Consider the following 16009-nt stretch of genomic DNA (forward strand, 5'->3'; position numbering starts at 1 on the left):
GATGGGTGTAAGTTAAAAATGTCTATACATAACTGGTTTGACGAGTTATGACCCTATGAGGATAAAACCAAACTTAAAAGGGCACCACAAACCATTCTTTCTAAGTATTTATAACTAATATCATTGCTGAATACATATTCACCAACAATACCCACATAGGCATGTAGATGTGTGTGCAAACACACCTTTTTAAAACATGTATCATTTGTATGTCCAGCACAAAATTGTAATAGAGGCATCAAGATTTGGCATTTAAGTATCAAACTGTAGAGTTATTCATGTCTGCATCTGCTGATAGTCCGATTACCTGGAACATTATTACACTTAAAAAAAAAGAAAATCAATTTCTTTACATCAAATACTAAAATTATGATCTTTGGAAACAGGCACAGCTCCACTTCAGGCTTATTTTGGGAATGTGGTTTGAGAAGTTGTCCAAACTTTGATACTGGTTGTAGAGTATATGTTGCATTTTAAAAAGTCAAAGTTGGAAACACTCATTCAATGTAGACACAGGACATAACTCAAATTCACCACAAAGATTTTAATGGATTCCAACTTTGACTTTGAGATATACTTCTGGTGTAGCACCAGAATGGAAAACGTTTTTTGGAGAAGCGTGCCCAACTCCCTCCAGCCTTATACACACCGCATTTACAAATGTCTTTCAACTTTAAATGAATACACTAGAATACAAATGCCACACCTTCTCTTAGTGGTTGCAATTTACATGACATGATTTTTTTTAAACCCTTGCATCAGTTGTCTCCAACAGAAACACTTGCCAATAGCACAAGACAAAGACTGCTTCGTGTAGGCCTCCTTTTTTTAACGTGTCTACTAATAACCCTCTTGCATCTCAGATATGATGGACAAGCTTGAGTTTGCTTCAATATTAACTCTCAATGCAACAGCTCAGGCTGTGAAAGGTATTTAAGTTTCAGGTTGGCAGACCAACATTGCTGATATGATATCCATATATTTGGCTTATGAAATGCCCATTCTTTACCTAAGCAAATCACCACCATGGCAGTTTAGTCTGTGGTGTCACCCGCTGTATAGTATATCACACTTCCTCATCTCATTCAAGGCCACCATAAAACTCAACAGTTTTTCCATAGGGGCATCATGTTCTAGGTTTTGTACTCCACATGGCCCTGCATGCTAAAATCGGGTGTCTATGGTCATCAAACATTAATCTAACGAAAAAAGCATTACATATGCATCTGAGAAACATTTTGTTATATAGCCTTGGGGTGTCTGAGCAAAACAAAAGCTAATACTAAATATTTTTCAGTAATGGGGGCAGAAATATTACTCCAGGAAGACAAGTCAAAATGTACAGGTAAATATTTTCAGTCATTTGACAGTTGACAGATTAATTCACAATGTTTTGGCTACTAATCTCTCAACATGAAGCTATACTCTGCAGAGCAAGCAAGCAACTGAAAATGCAAGACCACTGACTATGAAGACCGTGAAGGTGTTTTACTTACACACTCCGATAAAAATGTCTTACATATTTGAAAGGTTGTCCCAACAGCTAACAGCATCATTTTTCATAACATTATCGAACACAAAGTCACTGAAATATATAATTGAGTTTCAGTGAGTTTTGTGTGATGACACATACTTTGTGCCATCTTCAAAATGTGAGAATTAGTGTACAAATTCAGTATACTGGATTCAGTATACTAAATTCATTATACATGTACAGTTATTCATGTAACAATTTTAAATGTCTGTCAACTCTGGTGAACTGCACATATCTACTTTAAAAAGAAATCTCTATGTATTAAATGACACATCACAATTAAATAAATTATAAGGTGACCCATGCCCCTGTGAACCCACACACACACACACACGAGTGTACATTTTAAAACACTAGGCTGTGAGGGCCAATGAGGGGTGAAGGTTTTGTGGGTTTAAACTGTGTGCATGGCTGCCACAGACTGGATGGGCTAAAAGGTCAAAGCCGATGTGAGGTACTGTGTTAGCTTTTCGTACACACTCACACACGCATACAAACAATCTCTCTTTTTGCACCTCAACGCTGACCCCTGAGTTGAAAACCTGCATACTGGTGGTGAACTACAGCACCACAGTGTGCTCAACCAAAGACACAAAAAAAAAAAAAAAAAAAATGAAGGCGCATCAGTAAAAATAAACAATATACGGCTGTACAACAGAAGGAAGTGCTGGCTTCTTCATGCCTTGTACTTCTCTTTTCCTGATTCACTGATGACGCAGATGTGCTGAAAGACAGAGAGGCAGTGTGATTATCGGAAGTGCAGGAGTATGTGTTTTGTTAAAAAATAAAAGTGAGTCTGGATTCATATTTTTTCGTACTTACATTGAGATCTCTGAAATATTCATTGTAGTCGAGCGCATATCCCACCACAAATTCGTCAGGAACCTCAAATCCTATAACTGACACGGAAAGAAAAAAAACACCACTTTGAGTTCTCTTCCAAGATGGCACTGAAATGACTGGCACTGTTGAAGCCTGCAGTCAAGAAGCTCCACAGCACCACCGTCTGGTCACTTACCAACACTGCAGGAAGGTTTAATTTGACAGAATCCTAAACTTCTCAATTATGGTATAAATACAGATTATAATTAAAAATTACTATTCTTTTATGAAACTGTTAGGGAGGGTTAAAAACCCTGAGATAATACCACTCACAGTCTGGTCTGTAGCCAACACTCCTTGGTGTCCGCTTCACCAATAGACTGTGAAAACAAAATATAAACTAAAGTGAACTGTGAACCAATATGGGCAATAAAGATATGATACACACACACACACACATCCTAAATCTTGTAAAATCAAAAATAAATGTTGTGCACCAGGCCCCCACTTTCATAAAGTGTGAATTTATCTGAACAGGTGGATAATAAACGCAATATCTTAATGAAATCACTACCTACTTTTTTAAGACAAATCATGCCAATTGTGGCATCAAAAGTTTGCTCTACCTTGCCACTTTGACCATTTTTGGATTGTACTGCTTGAGTAGTTCCAGCAACGTCTTCATTGTCTTCCCAGTGTCAATAATGTCCTTGAAGGAAAAACACCACATGAAGACACATGACCATGATATTTGCTCACCGATTAAAGACAAATATGCACAATCCAGAATGTATTAATACATACCTCTACAATCAGGACATTCTGTACAAAAAGAAGAGGAAATTAAATATTTAGTAATATTGCATAATCTTTAACACTTGTTAATATTTAACATTTATTCCCTCTCCTATTTTACGTCTGACACCACTTTGTCGTTTTGTGAGCTTTATCACCTTAGCTTGTAAGGTCACTGGAACAATCTTTATTTTTATGACAGAGTCAAAGTGTGAGCTGAAGGCCTTCACAACTTTACACTTTTACTCATTCCCTTTCAAGATCTGTTTTAGTGGACAGTTCAAGGCCAAACTAAGTTCTCAGTTTTAAACGTTATTTTTTTTTAAATCTTAAATAGCGTGCTTACCTTTCCTGTGAGTGTGGACAAATCATCTCCACCAATCACTTTAATTTCCCCTGTGGATTGGTCATTCTAAAAGAATGATGAAAAAATTTGACAATAGTTAGCAAATGATGTAACTGGCAACGTTTAAGTTAATCAAGTAAAATTAAATAGTCATATGAAGCTGTTTTCAAAGACTAATTTACAAGATTGTCTGAAAACTGACGTTTAAGACAATATTATAGGATAATTACATATTATAACATTCTCAACACTTTATAATCCAGAAATACCAATGTCCTAAAGAGAAAACAGGCACTTCATTAACTGTAGATGTGCAATGAGGTGTAGTTAGTGTGGGTGTGGGGGCGATCCTCTTACACAATAACTTTTAAGCCGGATGAAGTCCACAGTCATGGGAATGGAGCGGTCACTGTTGCGGTTCAGGGCCTTGATGTAGTCCAGCAGGTCGGCGAAGAACTTGTAGCCCCCCTTGAGCACACAGAGGGCCACAATGTGGTGCCCGCCCATGTCCTTCATGATCTCCCTGGCCAGCCGCTCGGTCCTGTGTTGGCAAGAGTGAAGGGGGTGGTGACAGGCCCTAGCTCAGCTTTCTCCTCAAGTCAGGACGGTCTCAGTTACCTACTCCATTTGTATTCAAGTATTTCACACAAGGTCATCTAATCTCAACATTAGGAGAGAGTGGTGTGCTGTAATCAGAATAACTCCAAAACAAGAGCTACAGCCAGACACGGTCTTTAGAGACACCTGGCAACATACACAAAGCTATCTAACAGGCTTGATCTGGCAAATAAATGTGTGTTAGCACTGGTCTTCAGTAAAGAGACCCACCTATCCAGAATAAGTCCGTGTGGGATGTACACCCTCTCCAGATCAGTGGCGTAATGCTTTGGTATGCAGAAAAGGTCCAAGTCATACCCCTGTTCGTCGTCACTGATCTGAAATACAGTAATCACAATCACAGCATTAAAGTAACAGTATGCAACAATTATACTTCAGGATTAGGGTTAGGATAAGCAGTTTTACCTTAAAATAACAGCTTGAAAAAATTGGGGCGCTACAATGACTTTTAATATGGAGAATCGCCTCCGTACCATTGCCATACCAGGCGTATAACTGCTAAATGTAAGATTGCCTGACACCGCCCGGCTTTCTACTGTCTGCCGAACTAGTAAGTAGCTTATTTGCCGTCTTGCGTTGTCTTGTGTTGCACTTGCTTGATGTTTAACTGTGTTAGGACAGTTGTTGAGTAACTAGTTTGTCATAATGTCAAAGTCAGCACAATTCAAGAGATTTTGTTAGTTTAAGCCGCTAGCATATCGTTAGCGAATAGCAAATGATCCAGAATGCTTCTTTAAACTAGACAGATACACATACAAGGCTTCCAGGACAGGGACCAGAGGTACAGAAGTAGGGTAGTGGAGAGGAGGTGAAGGGCAGTGGGTCATTCATTTACTACAACTAATCTGCCTCCTTTTAAGTCAATAATTTGGAAACAGACATGGCCATAGACAGAACCATTCAGAGTAAGCTGGTAGGGGATACAAAAGTCATCTGTGCATATCAGGCAGATCAGAATGAACATATAGCCCCATACTTCTTGGAAGAACCCATTTTAATTCACCATCGTTCTAAGAAATGTTATTCAAAAAGGCTTTAGACTTTTAATATGGATACTAGGATCTCATGGTATAATTTATATTGATGCATACGGACCCTCACGTCCCCAAACTCACACATACACACATTTGTTCAACACCACTTTTAAGGAACACTGTGACCTTATTCTTTAAATTAGATCTCCCAGAGTGGTATAAACAGCCGTAGGTTTTGACCCATGGGCGTTCAGAAAGAACATGTGACTAGGGTGAGTCGTTATGCTCTATTTCCCAGAGGTGCTGCCGCTTTCAGGTTTGATTTCCAGACTTAAACGAGACATGGAAAAGAAAACCATACTAACACATACAGAAAAGGTTTCAGTCACGTTACAAATAAAAGTGGCACAAAACATAAACATAAACCACGAGTTCTTGTTCTGAAGGACGAGACTAAATTTACCATGATTGTAAACAGTTCTAGCACAATCTTTTGTCTTGGCGGTTGACTAAGGTTTCCCTCTGGAGAGGATCCATACCCCCAAAGACACTTGAGCAGATGTTGTGTGGTTACCTGCATATATCTATGGTCCAGACATGGTACATTTAATCTGGGACTGACAGAGGAGGGTTAAGGGTAAACAATACCTCAAGGGAGACACAACACTCCAGTCCTCCTGTCTACTGCAGGTGCTTTTGTCTGACATGAACTACCACTAGCACAGTTTAACACTCCAAACTGTTTAAGCACCCACCACTTCAGCTCTGGTGTACAACTGTCTGAAGCTCCAATTAGTCTCAACCGAGCAAAAAAAAAAAAAACTGGATTGCACAAGAGCGGAGAAGTTACATAAATTAGTCATGTTTTCTTTCAAACTGTTCCACTGCACATAACTACAAAAGCCAACCACATACCACTGTTGAAGTTAGTTAAGGTGTCAAGGCACATCTTACCAATCACACCATTGAACACGCATTTCAGAATCAGAATCAGATTTTTTATTTGCCAAGTAAGTTAGAACAAACAAGGAATTTGACCTGGTGAACTGGAATTTCATGCCACCGTTGACTAGTGTGCCTTTTAAAGTTCCTCAGCACAACAGATAAAAAGGACACAGGGTTTGGATTACTTGACTGCAACAACAGTAACTCAACAACCTTGTCGACTCAACAACCTTGTCTCTATTGCAAAGTAGAAAGATAAGAGTATCTCTGCATATTTCAGCTTGGGAAAAACAAGAACTGGGCAACACTTTGTGCTCTCTTCAACTACTTGACGATACAAATGTAACATCATTTATCAGTGATTTTTTTCCTATTATGCTACTCCTCTCCTTCATATTCCTATTGTTAATGTTTGAAACACATTTCCCCCGCACAAGAGCCCCGAGGGCCGAACGTGGGCAGGGATTATCCTAAAATAGAGCCTTTTTTGACAATGTGCTAGTGCTATGCTTAAACAATCGCACTCGATATTTGGGGCCATGTTGAAAAACCACCGCAGAATTTCAGTTTGGTTTATTTAGTTCTAGGTTTATGTTACCGAATCACGTACTCTTTTTACAACAGATATTCGGTTGGAAGTCACTGACACAAGGGCACTTATTTCCTTAACAAACAAATAAGCAAACGGAATCAATTATATTTGTACTTGACAGTGTATGGATTAAGTACTTAATATCCAAGATGACAAATAAGTGAAGCGGTTGGCAGTGTATAATATTGTCCATCAATATTGCAGTACAGTTCATAATACCTGCAGCAACAACATGCGCTAACTGGCGATGACGGAAGCTAGCTAACTATCATGTGCCATGAGAGAAGCACGCGTGATTCCCCGAGGCCCCTGTGGTCAAAATGCTTTGAAACATGTCACCTCGTAATAAAACTTAAATTACTCAGGAAGCTCAAAGCAGGCCTTAGTAGAATCAAGTCGGTAACAATCAGACTAGTTTGAACGCTAAGAAACCGCTGCAGTCGCTTTGGTCATACATTCCACTTTTTACATGAAGGGAGCATGCAGCAGCTAAGTTAGCTATGCTCTTGTGCACATACATATAGCTCGAGATTTGTTTATACCTCACTGAAACACTTACCACGATACAAGGACTGCCGGTCGCCATAATAGAAGACGTTGAAGAGATAGCGACCACCGAAATATAACCAAGTTATCTCCAGCCAGGAGGGTTTTCCTGTGTTGATCACCACTGACAGATAGTGAACGAGCAGGTACGATTCTGTAGCTGGGAGGCCTAAACACATGCAACGAATCAGTGTGAAGGAAAACAAAGTACCCCGCCCACAATGCGCTACGCAATACTTTCCTAGGCCGCATTTTTAATGTACATTTATTTTTTATACCTACCCTCTGATGCTGCGTATGATGCACGAAGTGTCTTTCAACTTTAAGCAATCCGACAATGTTGAGATTAAGTAAAATACACATAATTTCAGCATTAGTGGTCCGCGTAAACAGTTTTTTTTTTTTTTTTAACTAAGGGGCAGATTCTAACTTCTTAAGGTCATCAAATACAACTTCGTAGATCCGATATTTGCTGTGGACGGTGTGAAGCTCCAGAATCAGTGCTATACTATGGTTTAGCAGAGATGTGACATTCCACACCCAGCCAGTACACCGTGGGATGGAGGGCCTCACTGCCACGACTTCAAAACCTCACATACGAAGAAATCAAAGCTTTTGTATAGGCCATTGGGTTTTAAAGTGTGAATCACATTACGATCACGATTCATGGTTTCCAGAGGTCCACTTTCTATTAAATTCCAAGTTATTTTTTACTAAGAATATAATTAGCTTATTGTACATATCATGCCTCAGCAACATGACTATTGTTGACACATTTCTCTCTACACTATTTTACTGTGTTCCTAGTCGGATAGTGCAAACGCAGGATTATAACGTTTAATTACAATATTTCTTACTGTCCCTTGTGATTGCAAATTCATTGCCGAGAGCTAATAATGTATTATAACTCTTTAGGACCTTTCTAGACAATTTGGGTTTAGTAGAAATGAAAACAATATCCTAAAAGATTTGCTGCCACCTAATGGTCAATCACTTCACTTCATGTGAACTGAAAACCTGAATTGTTTCATAAAAAAAAAAAAAAAAAACATGACTTGCCAGAGGGTAAATAAAAATGCATGCTAGCAGATGTTCTTTAATCCTGACTCAGACTATAAAGGAAGCCACTGATATTCAATATTAATCATGATTATAATACGGTAGTAAAATATAATACACGTTTCAAAAGGGGAAAAAATGAATCATATTGACAGAAAATTACAGCAACAGTGTTGTTAAAGTTCAAGATTTGGAAGAGAAGATGAATAAAAACGAGAAAAAAAGGCAGCCTCAATCGAATATGTCCAGTAGAAGTTCTGTATGGTAGATCACAAGGAAGAGATTGCAGTACAGTACATTCAGTTGCATTGAGAGACAATGCTTAATTGTCCAGTCTCTTTATCCTCAGAGCTTGTATCCATGGCCATGTGTGTTTGAGTGTGGTCATTGTTTACAGTTATTCTCATCTCTGCTAATCTCTCAGTCTCCTATTGCCTTCTGTCTTCAAGATCCCCCGGAGTTTGTCTGGAGCAGAAGAGATGTTGCTAATGTATTTGTGTGCGTATATGACATGTGTGAGTAGAGGGCGGTTGTTGTCCACAAATGGGGAAGAAGTACGCATCAAACAGAGGAAACAGGAAACTTTAAGATAGAGAGAGCTGGCTCCAATAGTTTGTGAGTACAACACCATATAAAAATAACTTTTATCCATCTTGTATCTCCTAATGGGTCTTGTCCTTTTGTCCTCCAGCACTACCTGTGAAAAAAGGACATGAGAATTACTGTCGAAGAAAGCAGTATGAACTCGGCACACTTTTGAAGACTAAATTTGGTTTAAACTTGGCCCCCTGTCCATGACATTACCTGGCATACCCTTTACTAAAGCGCAGTATCCACACTAGGCCATACTAATTTTGTTCATTATTCTCCACTTCCAGAATGCAGGCTAACATCATTTCCCAAGTGTTCATGGGTGAGGAGCCTGTCTCACCTAGTAAGTTAGAAAGACTCTTGTGTGTTTTCATGTAACTTGCACCATTTTTACTATTTCAGAAGGGTTTTATTACTTTTATACCTTTTATCATGTTTTGCTCTTGCTGCTTGCTTTTATTGATTTTATGTGAAGCACTTTGAACTGCAACTGTTGTACGAAATGTGCTTTATAGATTAAGTCTTGCTTACTTACTTACTAGTTGCCGTTGACTTGTGAGGGCAGGCCTGCAGCCCTCTCTCTGCTGCGGTTCTCCCGCTCCTCGTCCTCCTCATCACGCTCTTCATTGCCACTGTGGTTCTTACAGTACAGCCTGCCAACAAAAAGCATTTCAACCTTTATCACTTTTTTCACTTACTTTTACCATAACCACTAAACTCTTCTACTTGCACTATTAATGTAACTCATACATCTTACTGGATGTTTTTTGCTGCCATTACCAAGTTGCCTTTTTTGCACTACCATAACCTCACTTTAAAGAAAATGTATGCTGCTGCAAGTGTATCTTAATGTTTTACTTAGTATTAGGCAATGTCTTGTCTTATCTGTTGTGCCTGTGCACTTTATATGTTTCACTGTGGGAGAGTGGGAAACGTCCTATCGATTCCTTTGTATGTCTTGACATGTGAAGAAATTGACAATAAAGCTACTTTGACTTTGAAAGAATCAAGAACATTTAGGAATGTGTCCAAAGAAGACAACACCCTCCAAAATCCAGTACTGATTACAACATTTCATCAGGCCTTCAGTTTCTGTGATGTACAAGAAAATTAAGTTAGTTTGCTTACTTGTAGATTCCTCTGGCCATGTTCTCAATGTATTTGGCCTTGTCCTGCAGGCCACAGTGATAATGGTAGGTCTTCACACAGGCCTTTATCTCACAGCCGATGGTGGCACCAAGCTGAGTGCAGAGGGTGCATTTCTGAAGGAAGATTACAGATACACTCTTTATTAATCCATACCAAAGGATGTCACCATTTGCACTCAATGGCATCCTTCTTCGGAAACCCATTGCTTACTGTACATAAGAACAACTGAAGTTGAAAAACAAAAAAACTTAAAACTGTAGTTCTGAAACACTGAAGTTTTCAGAAATCTCACCATTCGCTTCCCCCTCTTGATTTCTTGGATGACTGTCTTGACTTCAAAGTTACCAAATTCTGCGCGAGATGAGGTGGTGAGCTGAACTGTTCCCGAGGAGAAAAGCTTTTGGGAGAAAAAGGAGGAAAAATTTTGATAATAACGGCAATGATCTTGAAATCTTGCACAGCTCTTGCTAGGTTGGGATTACTTTTTACTCATACAGCAGACACTTTAAAGCGTTAAAATATTCTGAAACTCAGACCTGTTTTTTGCCTGGTAGAACCAAAAAAATAATGCTCATACAAAAAACACATGGCATCCCTAAACAAAACAGTTTTGACAGCGAAACAGCCTATTTAAAGCCTACAGGTCTTTTCCCCCTCACAAGTACGCACAACGAGATGTAGTTGCAGTGACAACAGACCTCAACAGTTATGGGTGTTTGAAACAGCATGTAAAGGACTTATTTATGAGTTCAGCCATATAATTCTCCAGAATCCAAAGAGGGCCAATTTTGCTATTCCAGTTTTTCCCTTTCCTGTTGTGTGTTTTATAGCTTTTTGTGCATGAAAATGGTCTGCAAAATTCCAAATCCTAAAGTACACAGCAGAGAAGGTCACTCTCTCCAACTGAAAACACGTTTCTCAACTGCTTGAAATGCCTCATTGGAACTCCGGCCCTTTGCCTTTGTTATGGGATGGCAAAATCTTGTAACACAATCCTTATCCCATAGCTTACCAACTTAGAGCACACTGGTCTCATTAGGAGTGAGGGCTTCAAGACACAGAAGCTTTGACAAAGCATTTCAGACAGAGGGTGAATAGAGATGTACCGTATGAGAAAAATTATGTGTTTTTCTAACATTGAAGCATGTAATTATATTCTAGTTGACCCCACAAATATAACATTTTTTTGATTGTTTTAAACAAGCTGAAGATCTGCCAGGTTACAGATGTTAAGTAGTAGCCTGTATTTTAGCAGATAATGTTGACGTTTTGGAGTATCATAAGTGAGGAAGGTGTTTTGAAAGACAGTCAGAAGCCGGAACAGAAAGCTGCTGCTACTACTACTAATACTCCACGCTAGACAAACAACTGAACTCACCATGCATTTATAGTGAGCTGCCACCTTTTTGGCGTTGTCTGCATGGAGCACACCACGCGTCTCATTCTCTTCCTCTCCGGCGTGACAGAAGCCGCAGCGAGTCCCTGTATCACTGGGGCTGCCTCTCAGAGGAGACCGGTCTCGCTGAGAAACAAGCACACACATGCATACAGAGTAAGAGGCTTTTCTGAGCGTGGCATCCTGTGGTTTGCCCAAGCAAAAGCACTGACTGCAAGAACAGGTGAGGACCAACTACAGGAAATCAAATGTGGGACACGTGTCTACTAACTGCAAAAATCAACATGGATCTAATAATCAATTCTGCTGTATCAATCCCACAAAATCCTTATAAATCATCTTCTCACCTCTATAGAGTTGCTCAGCAATAGGTGAAAATGTAATTCATCTATCTATCTTAGTCCAGGTTTGTCTGAAACATTAACAACAATAACCTGGGGAGGGGGTGTTGGGTGTTGAATGTGACAGAGGAGAATTTTGGGACAGGTCTCTCTTACATGTGAGGAACTCTCTGTGTCATCCATGCCTTGGGAGGAAGTTGAGCGAGTGTCGTCTGATTGGCCCCTGGGGACCCCTTTGATCCGGCCCTTCTCAAAGCGCCCACGGCCCCTACCCCTTGGTGGGGATGAGTCTGAATCGTTGGCCTCCACTCCCTGCTCATCTGTGACCAACCATACAGAAGGAGTAGGAAGGTGGAGCCTTAGGATGTACACATTGCCATGACACTACACAATAGCAGATTTGGGCCTTTACCAAATCTGAATCAGAAATACCAGATAGCCTCAGAAAAACACATCAACCTGCATTAACATAACACCACTAGGAAGCATAACGAGGAAGCCTCACAAAGTTTATTTAAACTATGAAGGTTTCATTTTTACTGTTCCCCCAAACCCAGATCACTTATCACAATGTATTGGTGTTCTTTTTGCACACTGTGCAGGCATTGCCAATGTTCAGACAGACATATTTCAGCAGCATGCACATCCATTAGTCAGACTGTCAATTTATCCTGTGAAGGCTCTAGCTATATCTACTATATTTCAAATTAATTATAAGAGAAGGAAGGCTTACAAAAACAAGGTTCATTCATTTTCAGGACATTTTTCCCACAGGTTTCTTTTATGTAAAGATTGTAATTGTATTAAGTTGATATTAAAGTGTTACAAGTTAGACTCTCTGCCAGAATGGACATTCAATCCTTGGCTCGCTTGTTATGGTCAAGCAGAGGAAGCCCTTAGCTGGTCCAAATAGGCACATTGCCTCTATACACTCTGAACTCATTGCCTCTACATTGCCTCTATACACTCTTTCCAATGGACTCTTGCCTCTCTCTCTCCACACTCCACACAACGTCTTAAAATCTGGCCCTTGTTAAAAAGTGTAATGTATGTATATGGATTTCTGAAAGCTTAGCTGTAGGGAAATTACCATCACTTGCATCCTGGAGGGCATCCCGATGTTTGCGACAGTAGACACTGCATTGAGATATTTAAAGAAAGAGCGTGGCATTAGTATCACAATACTGTTATCATACATCAGTAGGGTTATGTCAGACAGTCCTAACACTTACAGATAGATGCCCTGGGAAGGTTTCTCCTTGGTCTGAGCCTTGTCCCACAGGGCGCAGTAGTAGTGGTAGGTCCGTCGGCATGTTTTCACATCACAACCTATAGTGGCACCTGGTCGGTGGCAGTGGGAACACATCTGAGGATGGGAAGGCAGTAAATAAGAATAAAAATGACTTCTAAGGGTTCTGAAAACGTACTTATAATCCTTAGCTTTCAACCAGTCTGATTCTAAAGGGACATTATGAACAGCTGTATTTGAATGTCCAGAGCTATGAGGGTAAAATCAAAGCTGGCATTTACTGTATAAAAGCTGGTACCCAAGTACCTGTAGTTCTGCAAAGAGTTTACACTAGAATTAATCAAACCATGTCTGATAACATTGGAAACCGGATGAATATGAATAAAAAATCCAGGTAGGGTCAAAGTATCCCCTTGACTCGAGTACATTCTCACTACAGTCGGGAATGATGAGTTGGGCCTGTGTCACTAACCAGTTTGTTTCCTCTCTTTATCTCCTTCTTCACATCCTCGACGGAAAATCCCCCAATGTTTTCACTTTCAGAGTGAGAGGTCACCAGTGCCGAAGAGAAAAGCTAAAAGCAATGATGCATGGGACAGGTTTTATACATTGCAATCCATTTCTCTTTTGGAGGCACAATTGATGATGAGATGTGATGTGATTGATTAAATGGACAATGCTGTTATTTTAGAGAAGCACATGAAAAAAATATGGGAAAACATTTTCTAGTATTTTCACTTTTCATTTTACAAGTTGAATATATTAACTGGTTTCCAGATAATTCACTTCCTAGTAAACATTTCACCATCTCCCAGTATGTTAGTATGCCCAATGGCTGTTCCCACTAAAGATGACCCTTTCTGGTCGCTTTCTCCTCACCATGCACTTGTGGTGGGCTGCCACCTTCTGGTTGTCCGATACTAGTAGTTGTCCGCACTCCTTGTCTCTGTTGGTTCTACATAAGGCACATTTTCGCAGCCGTGCTGCCGGTTCCTTCCTTTTACCTGACATGTCAAGTCTCTTTTTCTCTCTCCTCTCCTCCTCTGTCCGGCTACTGTTTTAAAGTATAACTGTAAAAACAGAAATTATAAAATAAAGAAATCCATTTTACTGTCATACAACAATATTTGTGTAAAATGTAAACATCACTTTATCTTTTCCATACAATTGTAGGCCTTAAATAATTACAGCAATATGACAAGTACAATAGGAAATGTACAAAAAACAGCTAAACAAACCATATGTTTCACATTATCATCCTAATCATATAGTAAATATATATATAGTATATTCTTAGGACCTTATATTGTCTGTCATCAAAGAGCTTCTTTAATGAGTGGTTAGGAGTATTCCATATATCAGTGAAACCAACAGGGACATTTCTGATTTGATCATATTATAAAAAAATGTTACAGCTACAATGAAAAGATTTTCATTTAACAGCCTCTTCATAACGCGAATATTACATTTGTCGTTTGTCTAATATAGGAAGATGATGCCTAGCTGACCTACATGATGAGTCATGGGTATAATGTGGCCTAGTGTGGTTCTGCAACAGACATATAAGAAATAGTTAACAAACCTTTGTATTAATTAACTTTTCAAACGTGTTTCTGGTGTCATTATGTATAAAGAATGTGCTGATAGGAGAGGTCATGTTGGTAGTGGGGAGAAAAAGGAACACACTTACACACTTAGCAAGTTTTCCAAGTCAGTGGTTAAATATATATAAATACATATAGTCTCTGTGTGTGTGCCATGTGTTCATCTGTTATTGTCCTGAAATTATTGTTTTAGCGTTGTTTGCATGCATTCTCCTTGAAATGGAATTAAGACAGTATTGAAAAATCAAAAATGAATAACAGCGGTCTTTTCCTCTTAAGTTCCTAAACCACTAAGGCAATGTAATTCATATTTAAACCAACTGCCCAAGAGTGGTTTAAAGATGTGTATCGTTTCACAGAAGAGTTCTGAGTTCGAAGTTCATGTTCTCATACGTACAATTAGGCGACTTGCAGTCATCAGTTAACGTTTACAAATAGTAACAATGCAAAATGTATCCACAGTAAATGATGTATGCTCTTTAAGACTTACAGCCCTCAACTTATTAACGACAGAGAAAGTGTTTTCCAGTAGCTAACAGCGCAACGCCTTGGCCAGACGTAGCTGCCATGATTGCACAGGAACTTAGCTCTGGCAGGCAGCACTGCCGCTAGCAACGCGGCACAAACCGTGCAAGGACTGTAGCCAAGTAAACAACATGCTTATAAAGTGGTTGCAAAACATTTGTCATTTCACTTAAGCTAAAAGATAAGTATGACTATGCGTTAGTTGATCAAATGTAGAAAATGGTACTGTAGAAATATGACGGTAACATTAATTGTTATAAATCGCAAGTGTCTCACTTTAGGCAGATAACTAATTCTCATGCCTATTTTAAATGAAAAGGGGGTGCGCCGTCTACGATTCATTGGGGACCTCGTTAACGCATCCATCCCCGAACACCCCTCTGAGGCCCTCGATAAAGGATACAAGGCCAAAACGATGTTGTTAAAAAGTGGACTCTCTCGAATGGGTTGGTGGTGGTACAAGAGATTCCCATTCATTGCTCAATATTTCACGTTGCATTTGGGCAGTGGGAGTCGATTTTACCCGCTCTTAGTGTGAAGAGCGCCATACGCGATACATTCAGCTTCAAAAACCGAGGGACTTTTGGCGAACTAGTCCGCCTGCCATCCCGATACACAAAGGCTTTATCAGATACTCATACAGCTGAAGCAGCGCATAGAAAATCCTTACCCGTATTAGTGCGTTTTTGTCACGTTGCTCTGCTGGATGGGGGCAAAAGAAAAGTGTGACCACGAGCGTGTGTTTTCACCCTTCTTCCCACTGAGCAGGGTAAAGCTACGCTTGCGGATCTTCTCCACTGCGTAGCATTCGAGTGACGTTGCGTACTGCAAAAAGCACGTTTGTCAGACATTCAAATACACGCCCCTTACGCACGCTCCGTCAAGATAGTTTGAGCTGTGATCAGGTTCAAGAAAGAAAGAAC

The 16009-nt window shown here is 39.7% G+C and overlaps 2 protein-coding genes across 3 annotated transcripts; both read right to left on the reverse strand.

Moving 5' to 3' along the window:
• Window positions 1–529: 529 nt before the first annotated feature.
• On the reverse strand, window positions 530–7327 carry hprt1 (hypoxanthine phosphoribosyltransferase 1). The gene is made up of 9 exons (XM_080841187.1): window positions 7186–7327; window positions 4326–4432; window positions 3855–4038; window positions 3498–3563; window positions 3161–3178; window positions 2983–3065; window positions 2690–2736; window positions 2357–2433; window positions 530–2258 (listed from the first exon to the last, which is right to left on the reverse strand). The coding sequence occupies exons 1-9, from the start codon at window positions 7210–7212 to the stop codon at window positions 2211–2213; spliced, it is 657 nt and encodes a 218-aa protein (XP_080697313.1). The 5' UTR covers window positions 7213–7327; the 3' UTR covers window positions 530–2210.
• Window positions 7328–8345: 1018 nt separating this feature from the next.
• On the reverse strand, window positions 8346–15847 carry phf6 (PHD finger protein 6). Of its 2 annotated transcripts, none has more exons than XM_080840602.1 (11): window positions 15757–15847; window positions 13837–14027; window positions 13430–13531; window positions 12941–13074; window positions 12799–12845; window positions 11865–12028; window positions 11350–11493; window positions 10264–10368; window positions 9951–10084; window positions 9362–9475; window positions 8346–8928 (listed from the first exon to the last, which is right to left on the reverse strand). In XM_080840602.1, coding segments are annotated over exons 2-11 (1077 nt in total). In that variant the 5' UTR covers window positions 13969–14027; window positions 15757–15847; the 3' UTR covers window positions 8346–8927. The 2 variants fall into 2 exon arrangements, with proteins under 2 accessions (XP_080696728.1, XP_080696727.1); XM_080840601.1 differs by having other exon boundaries at window positions 9358–9475.
• Between the last annotated feature and the right edge of the window lie 162 nt (window positions 15848–16009).

The sequence above is a fragment of the Sprattus sprattus genome, assembly GCF_963457725.1.
Source record: "Sprattus sprattus genome assembly, chromosome: 6".
NCBI classification, from domain to species: Eukaryota; Metazoa; Chordata; class Actinopteri; order Clupeiformes; family Clupeidae; genus Sprattus; species Sprattus sprattus.